The sequence below is a fragment of the Micromys minutus genome (genome assembly GCF_963924665.1).
Source record: "Micromys minutus genome assembly, chromosome: 10".
Classification (NCBI taxonomy): domain Eukaryota; kingdom Metazoa; phylum Chordata; class Mammalia; order Rodentia; family Muridae; genus Micromys; species Micromys minutus.
The window spans coordinates 38,473,331-38,500,559 of record NC_137979.1 but is presented as its reverse complement, the minus strand read 5'-3'; the positions used below and the strand labels follow the sequence as shown (position 1 = coordinate 38,500,559).

At 45.5% G+C, this 27,229-nt stretch overlaps 1 protein-coding gene across 1 annotated transcript; it reads right to left on the bottom strand.

Moving 5' to 3' along the window:
* Positions 1-390: 390 nt before the first annotated feature.
* Positions 391-27,229, bottom strand: MMD (monocyte to macrophage differentiation associated). The gene is made up of 7 exons (XM_080922282.1): positions 27,004-27,229; positions 19,783-19,864; positions 18,728-18,888; positions 14,357-14,431; positions 12,839-12,940; positions 11,414-11,483; positions 391-2,294 (listed from the first exon to the last, which is right to left on the bottom strand). Exons 1-7 carry the CDS (start codon positions 27,027-27,029, stop codon positions 2,094-2,096), a joined length of 717 nt encoding a protein of 238 aa, XP_080778408.1. The 5' UTR covers positions 27,030-27,229; the 3' UTR covers positions 391-2,093.

Here is a 27,229-nt window from a genome sequence, read left to right as displayed (position 1 = left end):
CCATCCATCCATCCATCCATCCATCCATCCATCCACCTAACAGAATCTCTCCCTAGTTAGCTGGGACTGGCCTCAAACTTAATGTGTAGCCCATGCTAGCCTCAAACTCACGGAAACCCTCCAGGCTCAGTTTCCTAACTGAGCTGAGATTACATGTCACATCAAGACTCCCTGCAACCAGAAAACTGCTAAGGTGCTGAATGAAGCTTGAGTTACCCCTGGCAAGTCAGTATTTGCAAGGCAGGTTAGAAAGAGACCAATGAAAGAGCTAGTTTGTTTTCCTCTGCATTCTGACTTTTGGAAGACTACTTCATAACTTACAAATGTGTGATCAGTTCAAGCTCCCAAATACCCAGCATTATGTTGAGCTATATGCTGCAGACAATGGAGTCAACCCAAGTAACAACTTTATTCTAATCTACAGCACAAGTTCTTACATATATCTTAGTGGTTTTGACAGTGTTGTATATGAGCAGACTTTAAATGAATCCACAAAAAGTTAATATATTTAAAGTGAAATACACACAGTAAATAACAGGCACCTAAAATGTTCAGAATCATGCATACAGAGCGGCCTGGCTGGTGTTATCCTTGGGTACCCTTGACTACTGAAGAAATTCCCAGCAATCCATTCTTCTATTGTTCCTTTACAATTTACCAAAACCAGAGCCTGAACACATACAAAATAAACATTCTTTTAAACTTACAGCTGTACAGACTTTCAATTAATAAAGCATATCTTTTATCTGACAGTTCCTTAGAGCAGGCCTATTTCTAGACAAACAGGTTATATTAACATCTGATCTAAAGGCAAGGTGACTTCATTTCTCTTAAACACCAAGAAAGATTAACCAACAAAGCAACTAATATATCAATCTTAATATAAGACATTGAGAGGAAATGAGAAAACATATATAAATATCACTCCACTGAGTCAGCATAAAACAGACACGAGTTCCTACCTGTCAATCAATGTTGTATTTATAGTGTGGAAAAACATATTTTACTGAGAAATGCAGAGGAAAAGGCAGACATGTGAGTTTATGTGTCTAGTCTCACAATTAAAATGAGTATCAAACTGACACACTAAAGTTCAGTGGCTTAACCACAATGACTGAACCGTTGGGCACCAAAGTGGTAATACAATTCACCATAATTCAGAACGCTCATGAGAAGTGTCTGTCTGGCAGACAGGCAACCCAACAATACTATCAGAATCCGGACAGGATCCACCTCCACTGTGGAGAGAGACTCTGGAGAAAACGTGGCAAAGGCATACAGCAAAGTTCTGTCTTCTGAAAAAGTTGATGGCATCAAAATACTGTCTTCCTCCTAGTGGCCCACACCAGGTCAAGGACGTCAGCCCAAAGCAGCACTGAATTCAGGGTCAGAGATTGGCAGAAAAGTTTGGAAAAAACTGCAGTTTTTCTAAAAAATTGGCAAGTTCTCCACTCTTAATAAAACTGTCGGAGGAGGTATAATGTTTGTTTGTGGAATGTTGACCGCTCGCTGCAAAACTTCACATGAAGGAGGAACCATGGGGGGTGCACTTCAATGGAATAGTTTCATTTAAAAATTTACAAAAGAACCGAAGCCTCCCTTTAAAAAATAACCATGTTATGTCAAGATGAAACATGGTAAGAAGTAGTGCTAAGTTTCCATGAGTCTCTGCACAGTGAACGGGAAACGTGATAGAAACAACTTTTGTTTTTTTTTTTTTTTCTTCTTAAAAAGGAAGTTGTTATTGCACTGACTTTGACAACCTGACCTACTGATTTAGAAAAACTCATCGTAGTTAAAATCTGTAAAACAAAAATACAAAATTCTGGTTTGTAAACATCAGTTGGCCATGTCTATCCCAAGTCCTTCATGATAGTGGAATGGAATGAAGCATTAATTCACTACCCTTATCTGCTGCCCGTGGAGAGGAAAACTCCCAAGGCAGGGCTTTATCCTTTCACAGTAATTATATTAAAAAAATTAAAATGAAGTCAGTGCAAGTTGCTCATTCTTCTGTGTGCAACATTCAGCTCTTACCCCACTCAAGTGCCTCAACTGTGATAATACTGATTTGAAAACCTAACACACACTGGTCATAAATGCCGAATAAAGTCCGTGGGACTTCGGTAAAGGTACTTCCAAATGGCGTAGTAGTGTACGGCGGCAGCTGTGGCCACAAACAGGTGCCAGATGGCATGGGCGAAGGGAATGATGCCATCGCTCTTGAAGAACACAACTCCCAAGCAGTAAATCAAGCCCCCACAGGCAAGCTCTGGAAGTCCGTCAGTGTTGTTCTGTCAACAGAGGCAGGGGAACAGAAAGGTTTGATATTACTCTGATGCGACAAGGTAAGAGTCCCTGCCCTTGCCCCCAGAGCTCCTGGCTTTCTGCACAGTCAAAAGCACGGGGTGGACAACATCCTTATCTGTAAGCATAAGGCAAATGTAAAATGCCTCACCCGCTTGACCTGGAATACCCTCTGGATCTGCAGGCACGCTCTGACCATTGGACATATTATAGGCTCCACAGGACTAAGCGGTAATTCTGCTCATTGAACTGTGCCTAAGCAGATTGCAATCAGCGTCAGCCGTGACGTGCCTGCCAAGGTGGCATGGCCCTCCTTTCCCAGATCACCCTTTGGAAACTTCCTTCCACATGTGGCAGGCCCAGGGAACTGGTTCATATCGCAGGCTTATCGAATGCCTTTGACCTCTCTTGCGCCACCTGTACTGACTGTTTTGTTTTATTTCTCCAATCGTGGCAGGCAGGTACGAATTTAAGGCATCTTTACTGCTGACGTGGGACACATCACACAGTCTTAGGGATTTCCTAATTCGCTCTGTGCTCCCGGGTGTTAAAACTAAATCCTATATATTTGAAGTCAAAAGCAAGATTTTTTTTTTTAAGGCTGCCTTGAGAGATTCGAATACCCATCTACAAGAGGAAACTATAAAGAGTCTTGAGTGCATGAGGACTTAAGGAAGGTGGTGCTGCAGAGGAAGGGATGTATGCAGGAGAAGCAGAAGTCAAGCCGGAGAGGGTGGCCAGCCCTTTGAAGGCAACAAGAATGCAGACAGCTGGGTGCTAATGCCAGCAGGCTTGGAGCAAGTCCACATGGCCCTATGGTCCCAGTGGCCCAGTCAGGCAAAAGCAAAAGGAAATTCCAGCTCAGCCACCTGCTAGGAAGGAGCCCACAGGCCTAGCCAGAAGCAAAAAGAAGAGGATGCTGAAGGCCGATGGTAGGACACAGGACCAGGAGTGATGACAACCCCATTTCCACCGTTCCCACGAATTTCAAGGTTTTGTAGGAGGAAAAGATTAGGAAAGGGGGACTTGAAATGACCCAGACCAGATTTTCTTTTCTTGGTAAGAAGAGACATGTTCAGCTAGACATCAATTAAGATGTTTATAAAAAAAAATCTAAAGCCAAAAACCTCAAGCCAATTAATCATACACGTGTGTTGCTTCATACATGTGACAGGGCCATCAATACCGATCATACAACATTCTTGTATGTGCATGAGAAGCACTGTTCTAGACAAAGGTTGCCACAGGTTCTTACGGGGAGCAGGAACCCCAAGTATCACTTGTGTAATAGCACCTTCTTGTTTGGAGGACAGGAGGCTAAGCCCAGGCAGCCCGACAGAGTCATGGGGCTGGGTACTGCCGCAGTCAGTCCTCAGAGTGATCTGGTTTCTGGCTTGGTTTTGATAGACTCCAATCCTCTTTGTCCAAACCAGCCAGAGACCAAAGCAACCAGTTTTTAAACCACCTGTAAAAGGACAGTTCCTTAAAACACTTCTACCTCGTAAGACTTTCAAAGACAGGAACAGACTTAGCTCTAAGGTGGGCTAAGTGTTTTCTTTGGTACTCATGATGCTGCTGGTACCTGGTAGACACTCGTGTGTATTTATCCACGTTAACCTTCAGGACCCTGAATTGGGTACCATTTGTTATCAACAGCATTGACTAACAAGAAACTGGGAGGTTAGGAACTTTTCTCAAGGCCAGGTCATTTCCTAGTGTCAGAATTGGGACCTGAAGTAAACTGGTCTGGTGTCTGGACCTGCATCTGGCACTGGGGAAATGAGTGTTTTGCAAAACAGAGCTTTGTGTGATTAACTTTGTGAGGTATGCAGATGAGAATGAAAGGTGGAACAGAAAGAACTTGATTATGTCTGTTGTGTTTTATAAAAAAGAAAGGGAAGCCAGGGATATGTTTGGTGCCTCTGCAGACCCAAGCTGAGGTATCCCTTTCCCCTGAGGTACCAGCCATGCTACAGAAATAGTATGGAATAGTTTATTTAGGGCATTCGGTGGGGAATGGAGGAGGTAGTAGAGACAGAAAGGTGGAGAGACAGAAACACAAAGAGAGGAGTAGAGGCCGGCCATGAGCATGTGGGGGAGGGGGGCTGAGGAGAGTGAGGAGAAAAGAAACAGAGAGGAAAGAGAAGGAAGAGAAAAAGAGAACAAGGGAGTGGGGATGGGGCTAGGCACACCTGGCTGTTGCCAGGTAACTGTAGGGCGGGGCCTGGAAGACTTGCTAACAAGACCCATCCAAATGCTACTGTAAAGTCCTTTGGCATCCCAGCCTCAATCAATTCTGAACCCCTCCAGGCACCACGGCAAGCACTGTTCACGATGCTACCACTACAAACAGGACAACCCACTCTAGAACTTCAGATACACGGAATTACACTGCTTGTTTTCTGGGAGTCACATAAATCCAAGTAGATAGTTTCAATTTCCTTATCCTGTTGTTTGTTTGCTTGTTGCTTTTGTTGTTGCTCTGCTTAGTAGCCCCTTCATTAGCATAGTTTATTAATTCTTGCTATTTTTGAGAACTGCAGTAAGTGAGTCTGCCTTTAACTTCATGAGTCTTTTTGCAATATACGTTTCCATTTCTGTTAAAGTAAACCACCAAGTCCCAGACTAAATGCACCCTTAAATGTATTTATTAGAAACTAAAGAGGTAAAAACTAAAATTCTGGAGCCAGGTTCTATCATTTTATGCATGACATGCTGGTGGGACTCATTCCAGTGCAGGTCTCTAATCATAACTGCTCTTTTGGGTATGTTGTGGCTGCTCGCTGGGGTTTTAATTTCCTTTTTCTTGACCACTAATTATATCACATGTTTTCAAAGGGTTATGGGTTCTCCTTTTTTTTTTGCAAGGTTTTCTCAAAACTTTGTACCAATCTTTAAAGGGCTTTAGGAGTGTTCTGGAAGACCATAGACGGAGCACGTATTTAACAGGTGACTACTCTTGGGATGCCTGTTCTTTACCACAGACATAGCAAGTATTTCCTACAGAACTCTCACTGACTGCCCATTTTCTTCATAGAAGAAAAAGCTTTAATTTTGAAACTTTCCCCAACTTGCTTTTTCTTATCTCACAGTCTTTATTTCTGTGGCTCCAAAGCCCCACACCTATACAAAAAAATTGCAATGACAAGATGTTCCAGGTCTCCTGATGTTTGTGTCTCCAAGAAATCTTAAGAATCTTGCTTCATATCTAAGCCCAAACTCCAAATATAGGAGTTTCTGCATGACGTAAAATCGACATTCAAATGTTCTAAACCCTTTTCTTAAAAACATTTCCTGTTTTCCATTGAATTGTGCTCATATACAAATGCCACTGCTTCCTAAATAAACTACTTATTAACATAAAAGGTCTAGAGACACAGCACAGCCCTCTGTGGGATCCAATCTTCTTCGGTCATCCTAGGTCCTCATAGAATTTGTGGTCTAGACCATTGGTTAGAATCTGGCTGAATTCTCCATCCTTCTCCCAGTTGAAGAACCTGCCTGGGATGTTATAGTGGCCTGGGTTCTGCATAACAGTATCACGTGTTCTACCCCATCCTCCCAGAGTTCTTCAGTCCTCCTGGTATCTGCTTTCTTTATCACCATACAAGCACATCTTCTCCCGACACCCTTAAGTGCAGTGATGGCTATTTTCTTCATCCCACTGATGTTGAGAACTCACAGTGTGCCTTAACTTCTCAGGGATCACTAGAGACAGGCCAGTGGCACAAACAGGTGTGAGGTCTCTTGAGGAAGAATGTCCCTAGTTCTTTTACCATTGTTGCCCACTGTGCTACCAAACTCATTCTTAAGGTCTAGAACTTTTCTGTAGATCCTGGCTTCTATGCCGTGATGAAGGTCATCTACAGATAAAACGTGGGTTTCCTATTCTTTTCTGCTGGCTTGCTTTTGTTTCTCTCATCTCTTACTGCATCCCTAGAGACTGGAAGTAGTGAGGACATACATTATCGCCTTGTTACCAATCACTGTCTTAACTGTCTTTTTATCAGATCTGGAAAGTTTCTAAGTGCGTTGAGACCTTTTAAAATGATGGTTGAATTCTGAACCTTGACAAAAACTTTTCCTTCATCAGCTGAGAGACCCGCCCTTTCTCATTGATCCTCACAATGTGGCAAATTTCTCAATGACGTACCAATGGCGCCAGGAAAACCTAACCTGATTACGATTTTCTTTTTGTGTCCTCATGAAACTAGATTTGCTGATATCCTGTTGAAACCCTTTGGAGTCTTTTTTTCTTCATGAGCACAGTTTTGTCATGTTCCCACCATGTGTATTTGATTCTCAGGGTGATCTTGGATTTATAAAATGAACTAGAAAGTGTTTCTTCTGATCTAATTAGGTTTGTAGGATTGATTAACTTCTTGCTCTCAGGGAGTCTTGGTTGGCCTTGAACTCTTTATCTTCCTTCCTCTTTCTCCCAGGTACTGGAAATGCAAACACTGCCCACCTCACCAAGCTCCACTCTGCTTGTGAAAGTCTGTATAGAAGAATTAATATTCTAACCCTAATTATAAGATTTGCTATAATGTATGACTGGCATTTTTGCAAAGAAACAGCTTTTGGTTTCATGGATTTTTCTCTAGTTATTGAGTTCATTCCCCGCCCCCGCCCCTGCCCCGTATGTTTGTGTGTGTGTGTGTGTGTGTGTGTGTGTGTGTGTCTGTCTGTCTGTCTGTCTGTTTTTCAATACCAGAGATTGAACCCACTGCCTCCGACAAACCCTACACTAGGTCTGCATCACTAAGCCATAGCCCTCTATTTCTATACTGTTAGTTACTGTAGGCTTTACTTACTCTCTCCATTTGAAGATAGATGTTTACATCACTAATTTTAAAACTTTCTTCTCGTTAATAGTGTTACTCAGAGTACTTCAAAGAAATAGGAACGTGGGGGCTGAGGAAGCCTGGAGTGAATGTGTATCACCACAGGCACAAGCATGTAGAGGATGCCAGTGCCTCAGACTCAGAGATGGCAGAGCATCCCTTTGGTCCAAATACTGGTGTTTACCAATGCCCGACTTACAAGAGTGTGCAGCATCTTCCTTACAGATGACCGGACTCCGAGACTGTTCCCCTATGAGACCCCCCAAGGCTAGCTAACACTTCTTACTCATGCTTGTGCATGATACATTCCCTCAGGTTTTACACTGCATCATTGGTGTCCCTCTGTCAGAATAAGCATACCTTTCCTGATCCCAGATTTCCTGTGCATGTGTTTGCTCTTTCTTCATTCTATTGTCACCGTAGTCAGGGTTCCAGACTTCCCTGTGCAGGACTAACTGCAGAGTCAGTAAGATGAATGTGTATGTCTGCATGCAGCACAGTTGTGTGTGTGTGTGTGTGTGTGTGTGTGTGTGTGTGTACTGACAGATTTTAAGGCACTGACTTGTACGATTACAGAGCATCCAGCCTGAATTCTGCAGGGGGCTGGCAGACAGTAGTCCAGGTCACACTGCTACTGCGGCTGACATCCGAAGGTGGAGGAGAATCCTTGCTAGGAAGGCCTTAGTCCTTTTATCTTAAGGCCCACCCGCACCACAGGGAATATACTCTGTGTCTACCAAGCTGAATGCTAACATTACCGAAGAAGTACCTTCACAACAATCAGGCTGTTAATGGGCAAACATCTAGGTACCTCAGCCTAGGCAGGATGATTCATCAAAGCAACCTGCACACTCACAGAGGCATCTAAAGCTCCGCACCTCTTTCCCAACACTGCTTGGGCTGCAGCCCACAAATTGTCAGGCTGCATATTCATTACCAGTCGATTCAGAGACACAGGATTTTATATAGAAGGCTGCTGCTTAATCTTTAAGCATTTGGGACGTCTTTCTCTTTTTGTGGCACAGTTCTAAGTTTTAATACCAAAGACTGCTTTACTGTCTAGTTATATTGTCAATTTTCATCAGAAGATTGTGAATACTGACCTATTCCAAGGTGTGGGAGGAGGCAGGTTGGTGGGGACATGCCTCTCAAGGACTCAGCTTGTCCCTGGCTCCTTCTGAGCTGTCTCTCTGTCTGCCTTGAGGTACTCCACCCTGCTTTACCATGTGCTCCCTCCACAGTGAGCCTCCCCGTGCAAGAGCCCATGACCAACAGTCAAGTAACTATAGGCTAAGGCCTCCAACCCTGTGAGACAGAAGAAATCCTTCCTCCTTTTGTTATTATTATTTTTTGGGTGTGTTTTGTTGTTGTTGTCTGTTTGAGCTTCTTTGTCACAGGTATAAAAAGCAACTAAGACCCGGGGCAGAGGAACTCTGTCCCTAAAGTGACCCTGGTCACCCGAAAGCCAGAGATGTTTGGTGTTTGATGTGGTTTTACCACTTCAGATGGTGGGGACTCCACTCTCCCCTGAAACCAATGTTTAGCTCCTCACCTTCAAATGGTTAATCCTCAGTGAGGGCGTCCAGAATGTTGCCCTGCACAAATCCTGCTTGCTGCCTGGCCAAGCAGACTCCTTTGTAGATTCCTGGAGGTTCGTCTCAACAGCTCTGTTCTGCCTAGTTCCCTGCCCCATCAACCATCCCAGGTCTGATTTCTAGGAAGACAGCTGCTCTCTGGGCTCTTTTTATTGCTATTTGGAAAGTCTACAGGAAAATAATGTGGGCGGTGGCAGGACCCAAAGTGCTGCTTCTGGTTTCTCTTTCTTTAAGCATCATGGTCCTGCACTATCTGTGCTTGATGCTTGAGAAGCCTGTGGCTTTAATTCCTTATCTAGTTGTATAGCTCCTTGTGGCAGAAGGCTGAAGTCTGAGACTCATGACTCAGCTCCACAGCTCGGCATCCACTCTTACATAAGCCTTTTGATCTCAACTCTGTCTAAATGCCCAGATTATTATCAACTCTCCAAAGATGGCGGTGCCCTCCCCAGGCAAGCTGTCTCCTCTGTTGGCAACACCTGCCTCACTCTGACAGCTTCCTGGTTTCTACATGTCTTTCTTTCTTTTCCCCTTTCTTTTCTTTTATTAAATAGTTTCTTTATTTACATTTCAAATGTTATCCCCTTTCCTGGTTTCCCCTCCGGAAACCCCCTATCTCATCCCTCCTCCCCCTGCCTCTATGAGGGTGCTCCCCCACCCACCTACTCCCTTCCACTGCCTCCCCACCCCGGCATTCCCCTACACTGGGGCATCGAGCCTTTCCTCCTGTTGATGCCTAACAAGGCTATGCTCTGCTACATATGCAGCTAGAGCCTTGGGTTGCTCTGCATCAGCTCACCTATCATTTATTTTAGTACTTCAACCTCATGTTTCCATAGCAACCCAAGCTGTCCTTCCACGCATCCCCCATCCACACCCTCCCCCACCCCCCACCTCCGCCATCAGGGACATTATAAAATTTTATTACAGTCTCTCTACTGAACAGAAAACAGAAACTGTCTGTTGGACCCTAAGTTTTGTGGCAGCAGTGTGTAAATTACCCTGCTTCATTTTCATAAACATTAGTCACTGGCTATTATAGCACCGAGGAAAAGGCCGATTGCAGAATTGGGATAGTAAAAATACTGGATAAACCTGCTTTTATGACAGCCAGAGGGAATTGACTTGGAATTCTGCTCTAATAATTAGTAACCAATCCACACAGACTTTGCCATTATGGCTCTGGCTGTCCCGAACTGCCCTCTAACAAACGATGTGAGAGTCGTGGCCCATTTTTCTCACTTCAGTCACACGCCTGCCTCCCTCTTCTCATCCTACTCTACTGCCTTTCCAAGTGGACCACATACATCTCAGTGTACATGCACACACACAGACATCGCTACACGTATTTATCTGTGCAGCGGTGCTAGGTAATTACTAAAGCCACCACCAAGCTCCTAGCTCAAGGAGATATAATTTTTGACATTTTCACAAACAAGTTTCAGCTCCAAGGGGCATACTGGGGAGTGGGAGGGGAGGTGGGCCCTGGGGAGTGGGAGGGGAGGTGGACCCTGGGGAGTGGGAGGGGAGGTGGGCCCTGGGGAGTGGGAGGGGAGGTGGGCCCTGGGGAGTGGGAGGGGAGGTGGGCCCTGGGGAGTGGGAGGGGAGGTGGGCCCTGAGGAGTGGGAGGGGAGGTGGGCCCTGGGGAGTGGGAGGGGAGGTGGGCCCTGGGGAGTGGGAGGGGAGGTGGACCCTGAGAAGCGGAATTACATTCTCTCACTGTATGTTGAAACTCAGTAATGAGATTCAGGTACAATCCTGACTCTGGACAACTGAGATGAATTAAAACGAAACAAGCTACAGTTCTTTAATTAGCACAGCTGCAAATGGCCAGTGCTGGACACGAGACACTGGAGAAAGTAAGCCAGTGGCAAGCAGTGCTAGATGAGACTGCAGGTATGATGCGCGTGGATGTGTACAGGATAATCCAACTGGAAAGAAAACTCACAACACACCCTATAGGAGAACCCCTAAAGCTGGTATAACTCTTTCACACCGATCCCCCAAGTTATTCTCAATTGAAGTTAAGAGTAAAATAACAGTTTTTTTTTTTTAAGAAGCCACTTTCCTTTTCTATAAAGAGAGATAATACTACTTCAAAGCAAATGAAGAAACAAAATAAAATAAAAGGAATTGAAAAGTACCCAGCAGGAAGCTGGGGCAAATGCTAGGCTTTTTCTTCTGACCTCAAACTTAGTTTTCCCTCCTTGGCTGGGTAGGGCCACCACAACCTCCAAAGATCCATCTAATTCTTAAGATTTTATGTCAGTAATTCATCTTTCCTTCACCGTGATAGTCTCCAAATAGCCTCTTCCAGAGATTCAGCCTTAAACAGCCCCATTAATTACCCTGAAACAGTCATTTCTTGTCTTCTAGATAAGTCTCTGAAAGAAGGGTAATGAGATGGGGCAGGGCGGGATGGGGGTCAGGAACCACCATCCAAAACAGAAAAGGACAGAACGAACCCACATATACACAGCTTTTGCCAAGCCTTTTGACAGCCAGTGTAACTCAGTGACTGGCTGCGTTAACTATGCTATGGTTCTCTCTCAAGTCTATAGTTACTGGATATATCACAGCTCCAAAAGGGAAAATGGCACATCTATCATGAACAGAGTATCAGGGACTTAGGAAGGAAATAACCAAAATTCTCAAACCAAGTCTCACCATTGATGTCACCACCAAGGCTGGAGAAAATCCCATCGTGAGATAGAAGAAGAGCTCAACCACTTTATACCTGCAGGGACACAAATGGTTAGACACACACCCAGGGACTACTCAGACCATGCCCATGCCAGCTTCCCTTTTATTTTGAAAGAGAAACATAAGCTTTTAAACTACTCAAAGGAGATACATTTCATAGTAGGAGACCACCCAGAGCCTCTCCCTAACACACCAAACTGATAAACAATGAGGTAAAGCCTCTCTTAGGATGAAAAAGGCAGAGATTGACCCAGGCTGCTTAGAACATATTTGCTGTCAATATAAGTAGCTGTCTAGCCCAGGACACTGTTTTTCTCTTGCCCACCTTCTCGGGTTGGCCCATCTTCAGTTCCATTCAGAGTTAAAAGGACCCAGAAAGAGTGAGGGGAGGTGGAAACACAGCTTTCTTCAGGGGTGGGCAGCAGCCAGAGCACAGGATGTGTTTTCTGTTTGTCTCTTCAGTCAGTTCTGTATGCATATTTCCTGTTTCAGCCCACTAGGCTGAGAACTTAGCCTTTGTGGAGGAAGAATGGGCTGCAAACCTTGGTTTACCGGGAAGGCCTGTCTTTACTTGCTATGCTGTCTGGAGGACATAACTCAGAAGCCTGAACCCAAGAAGTGCATGTGCCCTTAGAGTAATAAGCATTATTTACTTAGCATTTGTCATATTCAAAGGCTAACTGGAGTCAGGTGCCCATGATAGGCTCAGGATCAATATGTCTACTGGTGTTCTCTCTGTTCGGATCTTGTTTTGGCAGCTATGTTGGTGAACTTCATGGGTGCAGCTTCTAACTTTCTGGGGAGACAATCTCATAGTAAAGTTATTTTCCTTCCGGCTCTCATGTTCATAATTTTTATGCCTACAGCTGAAGGTGATGACTTGAAGGTCTCCTTTAAATCCAAAAGGTACACTTTCCATATGGCTTCCTTTATGCCCACACTTTTGACTGTCGCATTGAGTAGGGAGAAAGCTGTGTCTAGTGCTAGCATCTTTCCTCAAACACTCTCCAGACTGCTATCTGGGTGAGTGCTGTGCTGTGACACTTAATATCGGTTACCCTCCATCTCCATGGAAACTGGAAGAGGGCTAGTTTCCCTTTAAGACGTCTGTCTGTGAAAGCTTGCCTCTGGATAAGAAAAAAAAAAAAGGTCCCTACGGCTCTAAAATGTCCTTCAACCTCATCATGACACATTTATGCCTTCCCACCCCAGCCTGTCCAGCAACTGTGAATACCAAATGGCATTAAAAACGTCCTAAAAAGCAATACATGTTCTTTTTATGTATTTCTGCTATTGTGAAGCACAGGCACAAAGGAAACTGCACTGCACACAGGGATAATTCAGGCGGTTAGTTGTTAATCTATCGAATGGAAGTGATCTTTCTCTTACTTTTCATGGTAGAGAAATACATAAATGGTTCCTCCAGCTGCCATGAGCCAGATAAACCAACGCATATGAGATGCCAGGGGTCCAAGTTCACGGAGATTTAACCTATAAATGTAAATGAGAATAAAAGGGGTAAATGACAGGAATCTGGAGTCCACGTGCTTCCAGTGATGGCAAAGAGCAAACAATAGGATGGCAGAAAACTATGGCCTTCAACCTAGCAAGGGGGCTTTTGGCAAGTCTGGGTGAAGCTAATCATTCAAAGAGTGCTGGCTGGATTTAAGAATAGAACCGGCTAAAAACAGACATGTCAGTGTGTATGTCAACTCTGACTTTCCCTAGCAGGGACCCACTGAAGTAACGGCTACTGGCGGTTTTATTTCTGACTACACATTTGGGGTGCTGACAAAGCTTATCAAGAAGCCAGAATAAAATCCTCAACCAGGATTACATATCCACAACAGACACCCAATATACATGTCTCCTTTAGCAACCTCTCTGCCAAGACAGAACATGAGAACTCCTTCAGAATGTGCTATGAGACGTGCTCTGTCACAGTTCAACACACCACAATGTCATATGCCTTGGTATATTAAAAACAAATAAGAAAAGGAAATGTTCGGTTAGGCTATAACTAATATTCTGAAAAGGAAAATTAACTATGAACATATCTAAAACTACACGGGAACAGACCGCCTACTCTATGTGTGATTCTTGAGTTCATACTTAACATTTTTTACATATTTATTCACTTCAAATTGCTTCACAAAAGCTTTTAAAGCATGCTTGCTCGTATATGAATCAGACCTATAATTTAGTGAGAGGTACTGGAGAGGCCTTGGACTTTTTTTCATTCAAACAGATAATTATATTTCTTTTGAGTGACTGAGCCTACAGGAGCCAGATTCTAGAGGCCTGCTGTTTCTATTGACTACAGCAGTGGATGGCTCAAGGGGAAGTTCTGAGTATTTAAAACTGGGCCAGTTCTAGAGGAAAAACGAACATTTCTCTAATTTTGACTTTGAAAGCAATGAGAGGCTGCATTTGCTTAATGCCAAAAGGGCAGTAAGATCAACCGCTCAAGAGACTAGCTGTCTTAACTGGGTTAACTAGTTCTGTTAACAGAAGAACTGTATGCATAGGCAGTAGCTACTGGGCTACCGAGTGGGCAGAAACAAATGGTCTGCATCCCTAGAGGATGTCTGCTTTTCCTCATCTGCATTTACAGCATCTCCATTCACCAAATTCAGTTTTCATGTATTCTGAAAAGCAGCAGAGGTATATGGAAAGAAGATGGAGGGAAAGGGAGCCGCTAGTTACACCCAAGTCCACAGCAATAATACTGAAATAATCTCATGCAGTAATGTAACCAAGTCAATCAAACTGGGAGCTGGGGGTGCAAGTGTGTATATGCTGTGGGAGGGGCAGAGGGCTTCGGGGAGGGGTAGAGAGGATGGGAGGAAAGGGATGAGGACCGCTAATCATAAAAATGCTTTTCCAGGGTACAGGATTCTGTCTTACCATGGGGCGTAGGAAGCAGCAATGAAGAAGTAGATGACCATCCGATCACACATGTGGAAACAGTGCTCTACTGTTCTGTTGGGGGGAAGTCAAAAGGGCACATCAAAACCTTCAGACAGGAAGTACGGGCTATCCCTCACTATGCCTGTTTCATTTTCCCACACCATTCACGGCTTGCCCATCAAAGCCACGGCTCTTTGTTCAATGGTAGGAAGCCACTGAAAGGCTTTATATGTTTAGGTCATAAACATAACCAGACATGCGATGAGGTAGCCCACAACAGTCAGGTGACACAAGAATTTTCTGATGGTTTCCTTTTCTTTTGGAAGATGAAATTCTGTGAGGGCAGACCACTGCCTAGTTCCTACCATAGTACATGGCTCAGGCCAACATGCCCAGCTAACATGCCCTGAAAAATCCTTTCTTTGCTTCAAACTCATTTTTTTTTTACTATTTCATGTACATACATAACACAGTCTGTCATAGTCACTCCTCCCAAGTCTCTTACTGGCCCCCACTTCCCTCCCATGCTGTACCACAGTGGCTCTCAACCTTCCTAACGCTAAGTCCCTTTAATACAGTTCTTCGTCTTGTGGTGACCCTCAACCATAAAATTATTTTCATTACTACTTTTGCCACTGTTATGAATTATAATGTAAATATTTGATATGCAACCCATGGAAACAGGTTGCACAACCCCTAAGGGGTCACGACCCAGAGGTGTTATAAGTTCTATCAGGTCCCCATCCCATTTTGAAGACTTCTATTTGCTAAGTTCACATTCTTGTTTTTTTTTTTTCCCCACACATCTTTAAGCAAGCTTTCAATTTAAACATGCCAGGGTAAACAGTAAGTGGTAAGAAGGGGAAATCAGTAGTTTAGGACCAGCAATAGCATACAGAAATATGGCGTATTTGTTCTCACAGGGCAGTAACTCCAGTTTTAAGTTGCTCCAAAATCAAAGTCAGAAAGTGTATGTACAAAATCTGACCCACTGAGTTTGACTCAAAAAAATGCATGTTAAGGAACCTGTGCTTTCATTTAAAATTATAAATGAAGGGCACTGGGAGATGGGTCAGCAGTTAAAGAGTGCTTAGTGCTCTTCCAAAGGACCTGTATTTGGTTCCCAGCACCCATGTCAGGCAGCTTACACCCATGGGTAATGCCAGCTTGAGAGAATCTGACAACACACACACACACACACACACACACACACACACACACACATAAAACAGTACAGAGGACTGTCAGCTATGTAGCTGAGGCTAGACTTGAACTCCTGACCCTCTTGACTTCATGTCTCACAGTTTTGGGATTACAGGCAGGTGCCATCTGCCCAGCTCCATAGCATTGCTATGAATCTAGTTTTGGTTTTCAGGGTATGAACACAACCACTGTTGGGGCTTGGGCCCTTGACAATGCCTCACTATACACATACACTATTGGCCAAGCGGATGGACAGGGCATGAGAGCAGGTAAGTAAAAGGCAGATCTGTGCAAAGGAATGGAAAGGAAGCTGTCGTTTAGTCCATGATAATTCATTACAGGTCTACAGAAGCAAGCATCCAACCAAACCACCACATCTAAGAATCACCTGGGAATAAAGGGAGCCAGAGACTCACGGTGCAAGACTCTACTTTCAAGGAGCTAGGGAGACAGGACAGAGGGGGAAAGTGAAGAATTTAACATCTTGTTTTGAACCCCTGAGATAATTCTGATTCCTAGCAAGGATGGAGGGCTTTCTAACTCTGCTTTCTAGACGTTGTTAGGCAGATCGTCAAGCCCAGAATCTTGCTGGTGATCTGCCACCAGCTCGCCCCTGTGGCACGGGCCTGCGGTCTCAGCTCCTGAGGCTGAGATGATGTTAATTACCTGGGAGATACAATGGGTTCAAGACTATCCTAAGCCGGACTTGTTCTCAAAATAAAAAGGAGAAAGAGGTCTGGGATATAGCTCAGTGGCCGAACACTTGCCTGGCGTATGTGAAATCCTAGAGACAATCCCCAGTCTCACTTTCTCATACAATGAAAATGCTCTAAAGCCTCCTCTCTGGTCACACTATCTCACACAAGGAGGACCAACCTAAGCACACAGGACATTACATGTGGCAGTTTCAGCTACCTTCTCAGGACACTACCTAGTGCAGCCAGAAACTGGGACTCCCCTCCTCTCTCCTAATTCTGGCTCTGTTAGGCATTTTAAAAATGGAGAGAGGGCTCAGTGGTTGAGAGCACTGACTGCTCCTCCAGAGGTCCTGAGTTCAATTCCCAGCAACACATGGTGGCTCACAACCATCTGTAATGGGACCAGACGCTCTCTTCTGTGAGTCTGAAGACAGCTACTGTGTACTCTTAAATCTTAAAACAGAACAAAACAATCTAACATTTAAAAATGGTGTGATTTGGGCTGGGCCTGGGCCTCTCCACACATATGTAGCAGATGTGAAGCTTGGTCTCATGTGGGTCCTGAACAACTAGAATGAGGCTGTCCCAAAGGCTGTTGCCTATACTGGGATATGTTCTTCTAGCTGGGCTGCCTTGTCTGGCTTCAGTGGGAGAGGAAGCGCTTAGCCTCACAGAGATTTAAAGTGCCAGGGTGGGTGGGGGAATACCCAGAGAGGGGGACCTGCCCACTCAGGGCAGAAGGGGATGGGGATAGGGGAAGGATTGTGGGAGGGGGTGACCAGGAGTGGGGCAGTGAGCAGGATGTAAAGTGAATAAGTAAAAAAAGATTAAAATCTTAGAAAACAATGGTGTGATTGAAGGCCGAGCAAGGGGCGGGGGGGGGGGGGGGGGGGGAAGAAATCTACAGGTGGCTTGTGAGTCTAGCAATACTCTTTCATGGCTCAAGAGAGTCTTGTTTCTATTGCACCTCATCTCCAGCCTCGGCCAGGGAGGCCCCGAAGACAGAAGTAGGCATCTACAACTCTTTATTGATTCAGAAATCTAGACATCAGAGCCAAGTGTGCTGAGACAACCACAACTGGCAGGCCATGCCAAGAAGATAATGAAGTGTCCTCCTCCCAGACGGGCCTCTGGGTCCTGTGACTGTGTGAACTGGGAAGCCAGCACTGGTATTTGGTGAATCCCTTGTGCGAGTGTCCCAGACCACCCTGGTGGTTCAATGCTGTGGTTTTATTTTAATCCGAGGGAACTGTCACTTTATAGGAAAGAGCGGTAGAAGTGCAAGCTTCAGGCAGGACTGTGAGGGATACAGCGAAAATGGGGACAAGGAAAGCCCTCTCCCGAAGCCTGCCTCCCGACTAGTGATACGTTTTTCTAGCTTCTTTGTTTTATTGAGACAGAGTCTCACTCTGCAGTTCACTGGAGCTCACTCTGTAATCTAAGGTGGCCTCAAACGCACGACCATCCTCATACCTCAGGCTCCCAAGCACTGGGACTACGTCATGCTTGGGACTTTGGTTTTGACAATTTATGAAACCAAAAGGTCTTTTCTTACGTCTCTGACTAGAAGCACAGTCTGGTTTATAGAGCTGAAGCTGGGCCCGCATTTCTGTTTCCTGCATGCTATGACTACAGGCATGTGCCACCATGCCCAGCTCAAAGTTCATGCCCCTCTACATCAGTGGTCCCTGTTCCAGGGCTTCCGGGTTTTCCTGAGAATTGTTTTCCTCTCTGGGGTTTAATCTATTTAATGATTTAAGGTTTTATTTGTAAGTACCCATTTCCACATAAATGACGCTCCACCTTCCAGTCTAATTCAGACAAATATAAACACTTTTACACCCTTATGACCACACCAAGGACCTTGATATTATTTGGAAAGTACCTCATAGTTAATCTTCACAGGCATGGATATCACGGTCACCTCGTCCTATATTTTATACCTTTCAGATTATTTTCTTATTTATCATCTTGTTCACCACATTGCATCACAATCACCTCATGATACAGCGTAATAATCCTTTCCTAATAAGGAAACTGGGGCTCTTTGTATGAGGTGGGATTGCTTAAGGTCAAACAGGAGGACTGGGCTGAGGAGTTCAATGTCCTTGCTTGCTAGATCACAGCTATGGCTTTCTTTCTCATTGCATCCCTGGTGTACGAGAGAGAACTAGAAAGCCCTCGGGATTTTAGCTGTAACACCCCAATGCCAACTACAGCACTGCTTTCTTGGACACACACAAAGCAGTTGGGTCTTCAAAAGTCTTTCCCGCCCAAAAAGCATGTCTTGAGTTAAGGGGTAGCTCATACCCTATGGGACAGTAAAAGGTCCTATTCTTCCGAAACCTCAACAGCCTGGAACCTGAAGAGCTGCTTAGTCAACTAAGATGATGTGCAGAGGAAGCACCATCCCCGCCACTAGCCCCGTCGACTGGCCCCGCCCACTGACCCCCCCCACTCACTGTACCTTAAGTGGCTCTTCTTCCAGGATACTATGTGAAACACTGTGGAGACGATGAAGAGGGCGCAAAGGCCCATCCCGTAGATCCATGCTGTTATCTTTTCCCAGCAGTCGTCAGACAGCCGATGGAGAAGGGCACTGCCCACAATGGCCGGAACAATGAGGAACTGGAAGGAAGGCAGAGAGAAATGAGCAAACAAACAAACACAAAATACAGAGGTTTGCCAACTGTGAAAAGGCACGTTTTAAGCAAACACCTGTCTTCTTTGGATAATCAAAATGAGAGGCGGAAGGAATTAGTTGCTGCCCTGAAAGCAGGTGTTCCTGGTTTGGGGAAGTGGGCCAGCCAGTGGGTGCATGAACAAGCGGGACAACATTGCCCAACTGTTGCAAAACAGTTGTTCTTTATCCTGATTTCGTTAAACAAGAGTGAATTCCATTCTCCTTTGTAATGATATAGAGGAGGTATTTAAAATATCCAAACATCAAGCAATGTACCAGCATTCGGGGGGGGGGGGCTGATTTCTAAGCAGTCCATCTTGCCTGTAATCCACTATAAATGCAAAGGATACATGAGTGAATGTATTCAGATTATATCGTGTAAACACCACACACACCCCAGTTTTTACTTTGAACTTGTGCATTTTTACCTATCTGGGAAAACCTGCAGAACAAAGGGGTTTGGGGACTTCATCATTTTAAATAGTGCGTGTCAAATAATCCATCCCGGAAGACCAAAGTTTGAGAAAACTAGAATCTTAGAGTTCTAATTGCCACTTCCACCCTCCCTCCTGTCACTCTCCTTTCCAACCACGAAGCAGGTAAGGATCCTGAGCTCTGGGTCCCATCCCTCCACCTCCTAACTGTCGGATTACAAAGGGTTGAGAAGATTTAGCCTCCCTGTCTTAGAGAATCATTTGGTAAACCAATCCAAACCACCACCACCACCAACAACAAGAAACCCTCCTTTCCAACACACCATGTCTTGCCCTAGCCAAATAAACCCACCAGCTGCCTTGGAAAGGCAGTACCTTTCATTCAAAAGAAAAAGTTGTACTCACTGCGTGTGTGTAGCAGTTGGCAGCATGTTCGTAGCAAGTTGGTTTGTAGCGGCCATTGGCTGGGGCCCGATGGTTCATGAAACTGTGGAAACAGAAGAGACGCCATGTGAGACACACTATAACCTGACCTGCAGGAAGCCTGCAGGAGGAGTCACTCAGTCCCTTCTAAAGGAAAAAGTTGCTGTTATCAACAAGAAAACTGAAGCCGTTTAAAGAGGTGTCAAGTTGGCCGGCAGCACTGAATCTAAAGCAAACATCTCATTTATTTGATGAAACAGCCTTTGAGTTTGCTCAATAGATAAACTTCTGCCAAGTAAAAGCAAACAGAAACCACATCAAATTCAGCAGAATCCCTCAAATTAAAGGGGTGCTATACAACCAAGTCTTAAATCTTAAAAGAAAGATTTCTGTTTTCCCCCATCCAATTTTGTTACTATCATTAAACAAAAAGGTACACACTGCATTCGATAGGTTTCTGCTTTCTCACTCAGAGCACATAAAGCTTTATGTATATAGATCTGTGCAGCCTGCATCCCATAGCAGAGGGCCCGTCAGACTAGTTTTCTGGAACTGTATTACCTGTTCTGGCACTAGGCAGCATATTCGATACCTGGCTATCTCCAGGCCACCTAAACAAGGAGGCACGTTTTCACCTCTGCTCTTCCTGAATGAAAAAGAGTTTGCTTCAGAGACCACACCCCTGATCAGCACTTTACACTGTGGCTCTAAAATACACTCATCCACACGGCCTGGCACACGGGCAGGGCGGCAGGGATGCTCATGGACCAGATTCCCTTCCAGCTAACCTTCCCAGCATCAGCAGGATGAAAACTGCATAGCACATCCATTCTAGTGAGAGGGCAGAAACAGCCCTGTCTAAACCTGAACTATGCTCATGCCTGGATCGTTCTGATGCGGAGGTTCACACACATGGGGTGGATGTGGGGGTGGGGTGGGCTGAATTAAAGAGCAAAGCAGCAAGCACATCGAAACAACCGGGTAGAAGCCTAGCCGGCTTTGAGATCCCAGAGCTCCACCTGTCAAGGTGCTCAGTGCCAAAAATACAAAAGACTAATATTTCCCTCTCACTGGAAGGAACCTGGTAACCTCAGATCAGATCATTTGAGACATAACAGATAGTTCCTATAAAGTCCACACAGTGCAGGTTGGACATGAGGACCATGGAGGCATCTCACTGGTCTAGGTGTTTAGTTAGACCCTAAATGAACAGGCTGAATGTGGCGACTAGCCAGCCTGGAGAACAAATAACCCACCCAGTAGCTTCTAAATGTATCCAGCGATCCTCAAGTACAGATATGCAAGTCCGAACTTTCGTCTCTTTCCCCCTGGAGATCCCCTAGATGATTTCCTATGGGAAGAGAGCACGGCCATACAGCTCTGATTAGTAAAAAGAAAAATAATTATACCCCGGGGAGGAAGGCTTCCCTCCTGCTCCAAGTATCCGGGGATCCACCACACCCTCACCCTGACAGGTAGGTAACAAGTGAGCTCTGTGGCTCATACCCTACTAGGAGTCTCAAAGGGTGGAGATGGAGCTTCCAACATGGCCGAGGGGGAAGGAAATGAAAAGCAGTCCATATAGGGTGAAGTGGGAGCTGTCTACCCACCACCAGGCTGCAGACTAAAATAGCAACTTCTATCCCAAGCAGCCCGGTCTAAAAATAGTCAGACCATTACACAGCATGCAGGGTGGTGGTGGTGGGGGGATAGATTTTCTCATTTTTCTCCTGCAACCCAAGAAGCTGGGTGGCCATGTCTGCTAGTCTCTGCCCTGCAGAAGTAACTGAGGTTAGAAATAAAGTGGGATGAAGGAAGATGGCTCAGTGGGTACGGTGCTTGCCATGCAAACAGGAGGACAAGTTCAAGCCCCAGTAGACACGTTTCAAAAAAAAAGAAGAAAAAAGGGGTGGGGGATACTATTTGTCATTCCGATGCTCTAGAGGTGGGGACAGGTAAATTCCATTTCTGATCCCTTACCCTACGTTTCTTGGTAAGCTCCAGATTCAGTGAGATGCTAAGTCTGAAAAAGTAATGGGGATGACTGAAGAAGATACCTGTTACTAGCCTCTATGGGCATTCGTATAATACCCACGTGCCCATGCACACATATACACTGATCTATGCATACTGTAGGGGAGGAGAGGAGAAGCTATAGACAGAAATTCTCCTCTCTTTGGCCTAGGTGCCCTGTCCCCATGGGTGGGTAAGTTGGATACTATAAACGGAGGTAAAAGCAACTATCCTGGGAGCATTTCACTGTCTGGAGCCCGGTGAGAAGGACAGCACAACTGTCCTGCTGGGAAATAAGAACACAAGTTTTCAACTTCTCTCAATCTGTCTGGCTGCAATCATCCCTCCTCTTCCTCCAGCTTCTCAAGAAATCATTCCTGAGACCTAAATGGGAAAGCAGATGCAAAATGCGAATAGACTCCCACGCTGAGTCTCTCCTACCCACTCCCCAAAAGAATGAGAAAAGCGTATGTATGTATGAGAGGAAAAAAAGGTCCCCATTTCTGGAAATCCTCTCTAATGGCTACTCAGTGCCCTGGGTAAAGTAGCTATCTTACATGGGCCTCCAACCTTTGGATACTGTGACATGATACTGTCATCTACAAATATGTCAGGCCTCACTCCCAGCTATCAGGAAACATAGGTGGGCCATGGATTGGAGAGACACAACTACAGGGGCTCGGACTTAGGCCTGAGTGTGGCAATCACATTAAGCCAGATAGTAAAGTAGGGCTTATTCGATGTCTCTTGAATATTCTCTTTTGCCTCCGGCTTTTGGGTTAATCGTATTTGTTCTTCACCCCATAGCAGAACTCGAAAACTATGGAGGGAACAACAGTTAGGCGTTGACCCTGATACATTAGTACATTAACTCCAGACCAAAGGACTGGGCTCTCAGAGAGCAGGCGACCTGCAACTCTTCCAGCAGAATTCATAGGCACGAGACCAAACCACATGGGTTACATCTCCTGGGTCCCCAACTCCCCAAGTCCAAATATTGACAACATTACTTTCAAAGTATATTCCAAATCAGCTCATGACTACACACCTCGGTGCCCAACCAAAATCAGGACCAGCACACAACATCTTCAACCCGTGAAACTGGAGCCTCACACTGGCCTTGCTGCCTGTCCCTATAGAGACTCTTCAAATGACAGCCATAACTGTCTATTAGAAACAGATTGCATCATATACCTCTATTTAAACAACTTCTTAGCATCCCAAAATGCTTAAGGTAACACTCTGATGCATCCCTGACCCACAGGCCTCCAGCTACTCCCCACACTCAAGCTGCCACCTTCCTGCCCATCTGTGCTCCACAACCACCTTCTTACAGTTAGTTCCTTTGACCCAGGAAGATTTTACCCACCTCAGGTCACTGGCTCTGTATTTCTCCCTAGAACATTCAACTTGATTCTCTTATTTCAAGCTCACGTGTCATCTACTAAGAGATCTTCCAGACATCATGGATTAAAGCATCTTTTTGTCCTTCCTACCCAACTAGAGTCCTTACCATAACTAGTAAGAATTTGGTTCCTAAACTTAAAAAAAAAAAATGTTGTGGATTGGTTCTAATCCTACTTGTGTTGACTTGGCTCCCCAAATTACATGGGAACCCACACTTCTGCATGTAAGATGCTGGGGGGGGGGGATGTCCCTGCTGCTAGTTTCTTTGGGTTGGTAAAGTTGCTGGTGGCCAAAGGCTGAGCAGGGATACAGAGGCAGGACTTTGAGGTTCCCGGGCAACAGAGGGGAGGTAGCACTGCTGTGCCAGGGAAGCAGAAGGACCAAGATAAAGAGCTGCAGACGGGAGAGCGTACAATCATGTAAGAGCCGGGGAAGGGCGGCCCCAGGGGCCCCTCCTCCACTGGGTCTAAGGTAGCAAAGATGGAAAAAAGATTTTAGTAAGTAATAATTCAGGAATATCGGAGGGAAGGAGTTAGCAATGTGGAAGTTTGGGTGAAGCCCAACAATTGAGCTAATTAAGGCACATTGAGTATAAGGCTCTGTGTGTATGTCTTTCATTTGAGACTCCACAACATCTGGGTGTTAGCACAGCGCTCACACTGCAGCCTATGGATATGAGGGCGGATTGATCAACTACCCCCACTTGTCTACCCTGTAATATGAAGGTGGTCTTTTCTATTTTATTTCCACTGCTAAGCACAGTGCTCGTCTTCTGCTGACGTTTAATTAATTATTAAATGAGTGGATGAAAATCTCTCTGTACCCTACTGGGTACAGAGAAAACCCACAGTCGATTGTCATTACTGGAGACTGCACAGGTTCCATATAGAAGACCGCAGGCAGCCTTGGAGCCAAAAGAACCCTAGGTCTTAAGAAACTTGAAGGCCACGGCAATGGTTATCCTCAAGGCAGCTTTAACACTGAGTGCTGTAGCTTCAGGTGACCCCTCTGCACGGCACCCTGCAACCGAGAACTGAGCATGGCGTTTGTTCAGGCAGGCAGTCAAGGATGACACACTTAGTAATTATAAAGAGAGAAAGGAGATAAAAGACTACTTCATTCTATGGCTCAACACACCAAGAACCAGTCCAAAGAGACAGCAGACAGCCACCACCACCCCCCCCAAAGACCTTCTAAATGGTCAGATTTCAAAAAAGATGCTTGTCCATGCATTTGATTTAAAGTCTAATCCGTAGGGTAGTCACAGCTTGGGTGGAGGAAGAATATACTCCTTTTCCAGCTGAGAGACAGAGAAGGGTTAACAGCTCAGCTAGCAGCTGCAGAGATATGAAACCAAACTCCAAGGTCTGCATCTTCCTACCTGTAGCTCTCTGGGCAAGGACTTTGTTACTTTCTAAACTTATCTGCTCTTCAATTACTTGTAAGTTGAAAAATATGCAAGTACTCAGCCAGTAGCTGGCACAAACTGGCAGTAACTGAATGGTAACAGTTGTTATCACCTCTCAGGTTAGAAAAAGGAAAGTGTGTTTGTGTGTGTGTGTGTGTGTGTGCAGGCAAGTGCTTTGGTGTCTTCAGACTTCGAGAGATAAAGCAAGGTAGAAAATATGCGGCAGCCCAGAGGAACTTTTTCACATCCTAGTTAGTGGTTTTGTTTTGTTTTGTTTCCTTGTGGCTTTAACTGTTCCTTTACAGTCGTCCTCCATATAAATGGCAGAAGTCTGGAAGATGATCCAAAGCCACAGTAACCGCCAGGTTCCACTTTGAGTGGATCTGCAAGGTGTGCTTTTGTTTAGACAGAGCTATAAACCACTGTCTAGTGCACTGCTTCCCAACTGGGTACCAGCACATCTATCAGGGACAAGAACATATTAGTTTGGAGCCAGTGTGTGCCTCCCATATCATCTACCCACATGTCACTGTAGCGATGGACACCAACATGTTTAATGAGTACAAAAAGATGTGGAAGAGTACTTTCAACATTTTCATGTGTGAGTCATAAAAGTTCAAACTGATGCTTATAAGTAGCCTTCCAAACAAGACGCTAATAGAGGAAGAGGTAATGAAGGGTACATCAATCAAAACCAAAGGAGACCCAGGGATCACCAAGAAACACACAACATAACATTTACAGAGCACAATAATATATACCTACTCCAAAATTACATTCTGTGATACCCCGAGAGATAATCCCTGTGTATTCTAATTTCTGAATGGGTAAGACTCCAAAGTCAGATGAAAGCGAATATTGTCCATCAAAAAGCTTGCTCAATCAGCTGAAGTGGTTTTTATTCTTCCATTTTAGAGCTTTCTGAATGTTGGTGCAACAAACAAAAACAGACATTTTCCTTCTTTTTATAGATTTCAAAGGGATAGAATAGAAACACAAACTCTTCGTCAAATAGGGAAGGGGTAATTTGCCAAATATAGCTACCGTCCCCTGAAAGCAGGCAGCCCACAGACATGCAAAGGAAAGAATCAAACGAACAACCCACAGGCACTGGGTACAAGGTTCACACTGGTTACAGTCTCCCTTAAATCCATTACGTTCTAAACAAGAAAGACCAAGGTTTCTTTCTGCCTTTGACATAGATACGTAGTTCTCCTCCAAGGACAGTGCCAGACATTCAGCCACCAAGTAATAAGCAATATTCAGAAAGCAATCCAAATCTTCAAGCCGATCTACTGATGGCAAAGACCACGCACATCCTGTGTATGTTGTATTAGCCCCTTTACCCCTTGAGACTGTAAGAAACTAGATAAACGCTAATAAGTGGGTGAGGGGAAAGAAGGGAAAGGGAAACTAAACTGCAGGTTTACCTTTTAAAATAAAAAGAAAGACCACTCCAAACTCAATGGCTAGCTCGGAAGATTTCACGCATTTCTGCTTTTGAATTATCTGGTACATCACACTAAGCTAGCCTGTTGGTGGTGAAGGACTGGGAATGGGTATGGCTGCCAGGCTCAGACAAAGGGATGGAGAGTTACCAGAAACCCGATGGGTGAACTTTCACCCACTTAGAAACATTAAAGCCCAGAGCATTCTTTGTGAACAATAGGTTGGCAGCCTTCATCTTTCCTTCCACGCAAGTATCCACCCGGAAAAGAGGGCCACCATGTCCCTCCAGTCAGGCGACCCTACCACCTTTTCAGTGTAGAACAACCTGCCTTCCGGTGGCGTCTCCTCCGTTCTTTCTCCCCATTTCCTAAAACCAGGCTTCTCAAAGGCAAGTCTCTCCACCTGAATGCCCCTGCCAAAAAACAACACCCCTAAAACTTCAAATAGCACACAGTTGAGTTCTTAGCCTGAGAAGCCCCCGCCCCGGATACCATCAGGCAAAGCTGGACCCAGAGAAGCCTGTCTCAGTTTCCCTGTCTCTAGGGTCAGCCACCGACAAAACACTCCCAAAGGCTCAGGCCAGACCCCGCTGTAGGACAAACATCACCACAGGGTGCTACTGCAGCCCCAAGAGACCTCACGTTGGGGTTTAGACAAGGGTGGGGGCCCTGAGTGACGTCGCAGGGAGGGGGCTCTGCTGGAGTAGTCTGCTAGAGCTAGCAACAGCCCAGTCTGGATGGGAATCTCAAGGGCCGAGCTGGGTTTGCAAGCGGATGGAGGAGGCAAAGCAGACTCGGGGTCCCGGGGCACAGATCCCAAACTGCCCAGAGGAAGGGGATGGCAGGACTGGGAGTCTTCACGGGAGCCGGTCCTTGTAGGGCTCGGGATTCCCCGGGGACCGAGCACGCGCCTCGCAGGGCTCTCACCGCTGGAATCGATTCCTGAACTGCATTGATCCTCCGCTCCACCGCGGGGGCCGGGAGCTCGGTCTCTTCTGCACCGGCGGCAGGGAGCGCCGGCCTCATGGGCTTGAGCTGCTCCCGAGGCCGCCGGCGTGCCAGGCGGGAGCCACGCAACTGGGCAGGGCCAGAGTGGGCCACGCCGGGGGTCGGTCAGCACACGGGCCAGAGCAGGCGCCTGGGGGCGGGAGGG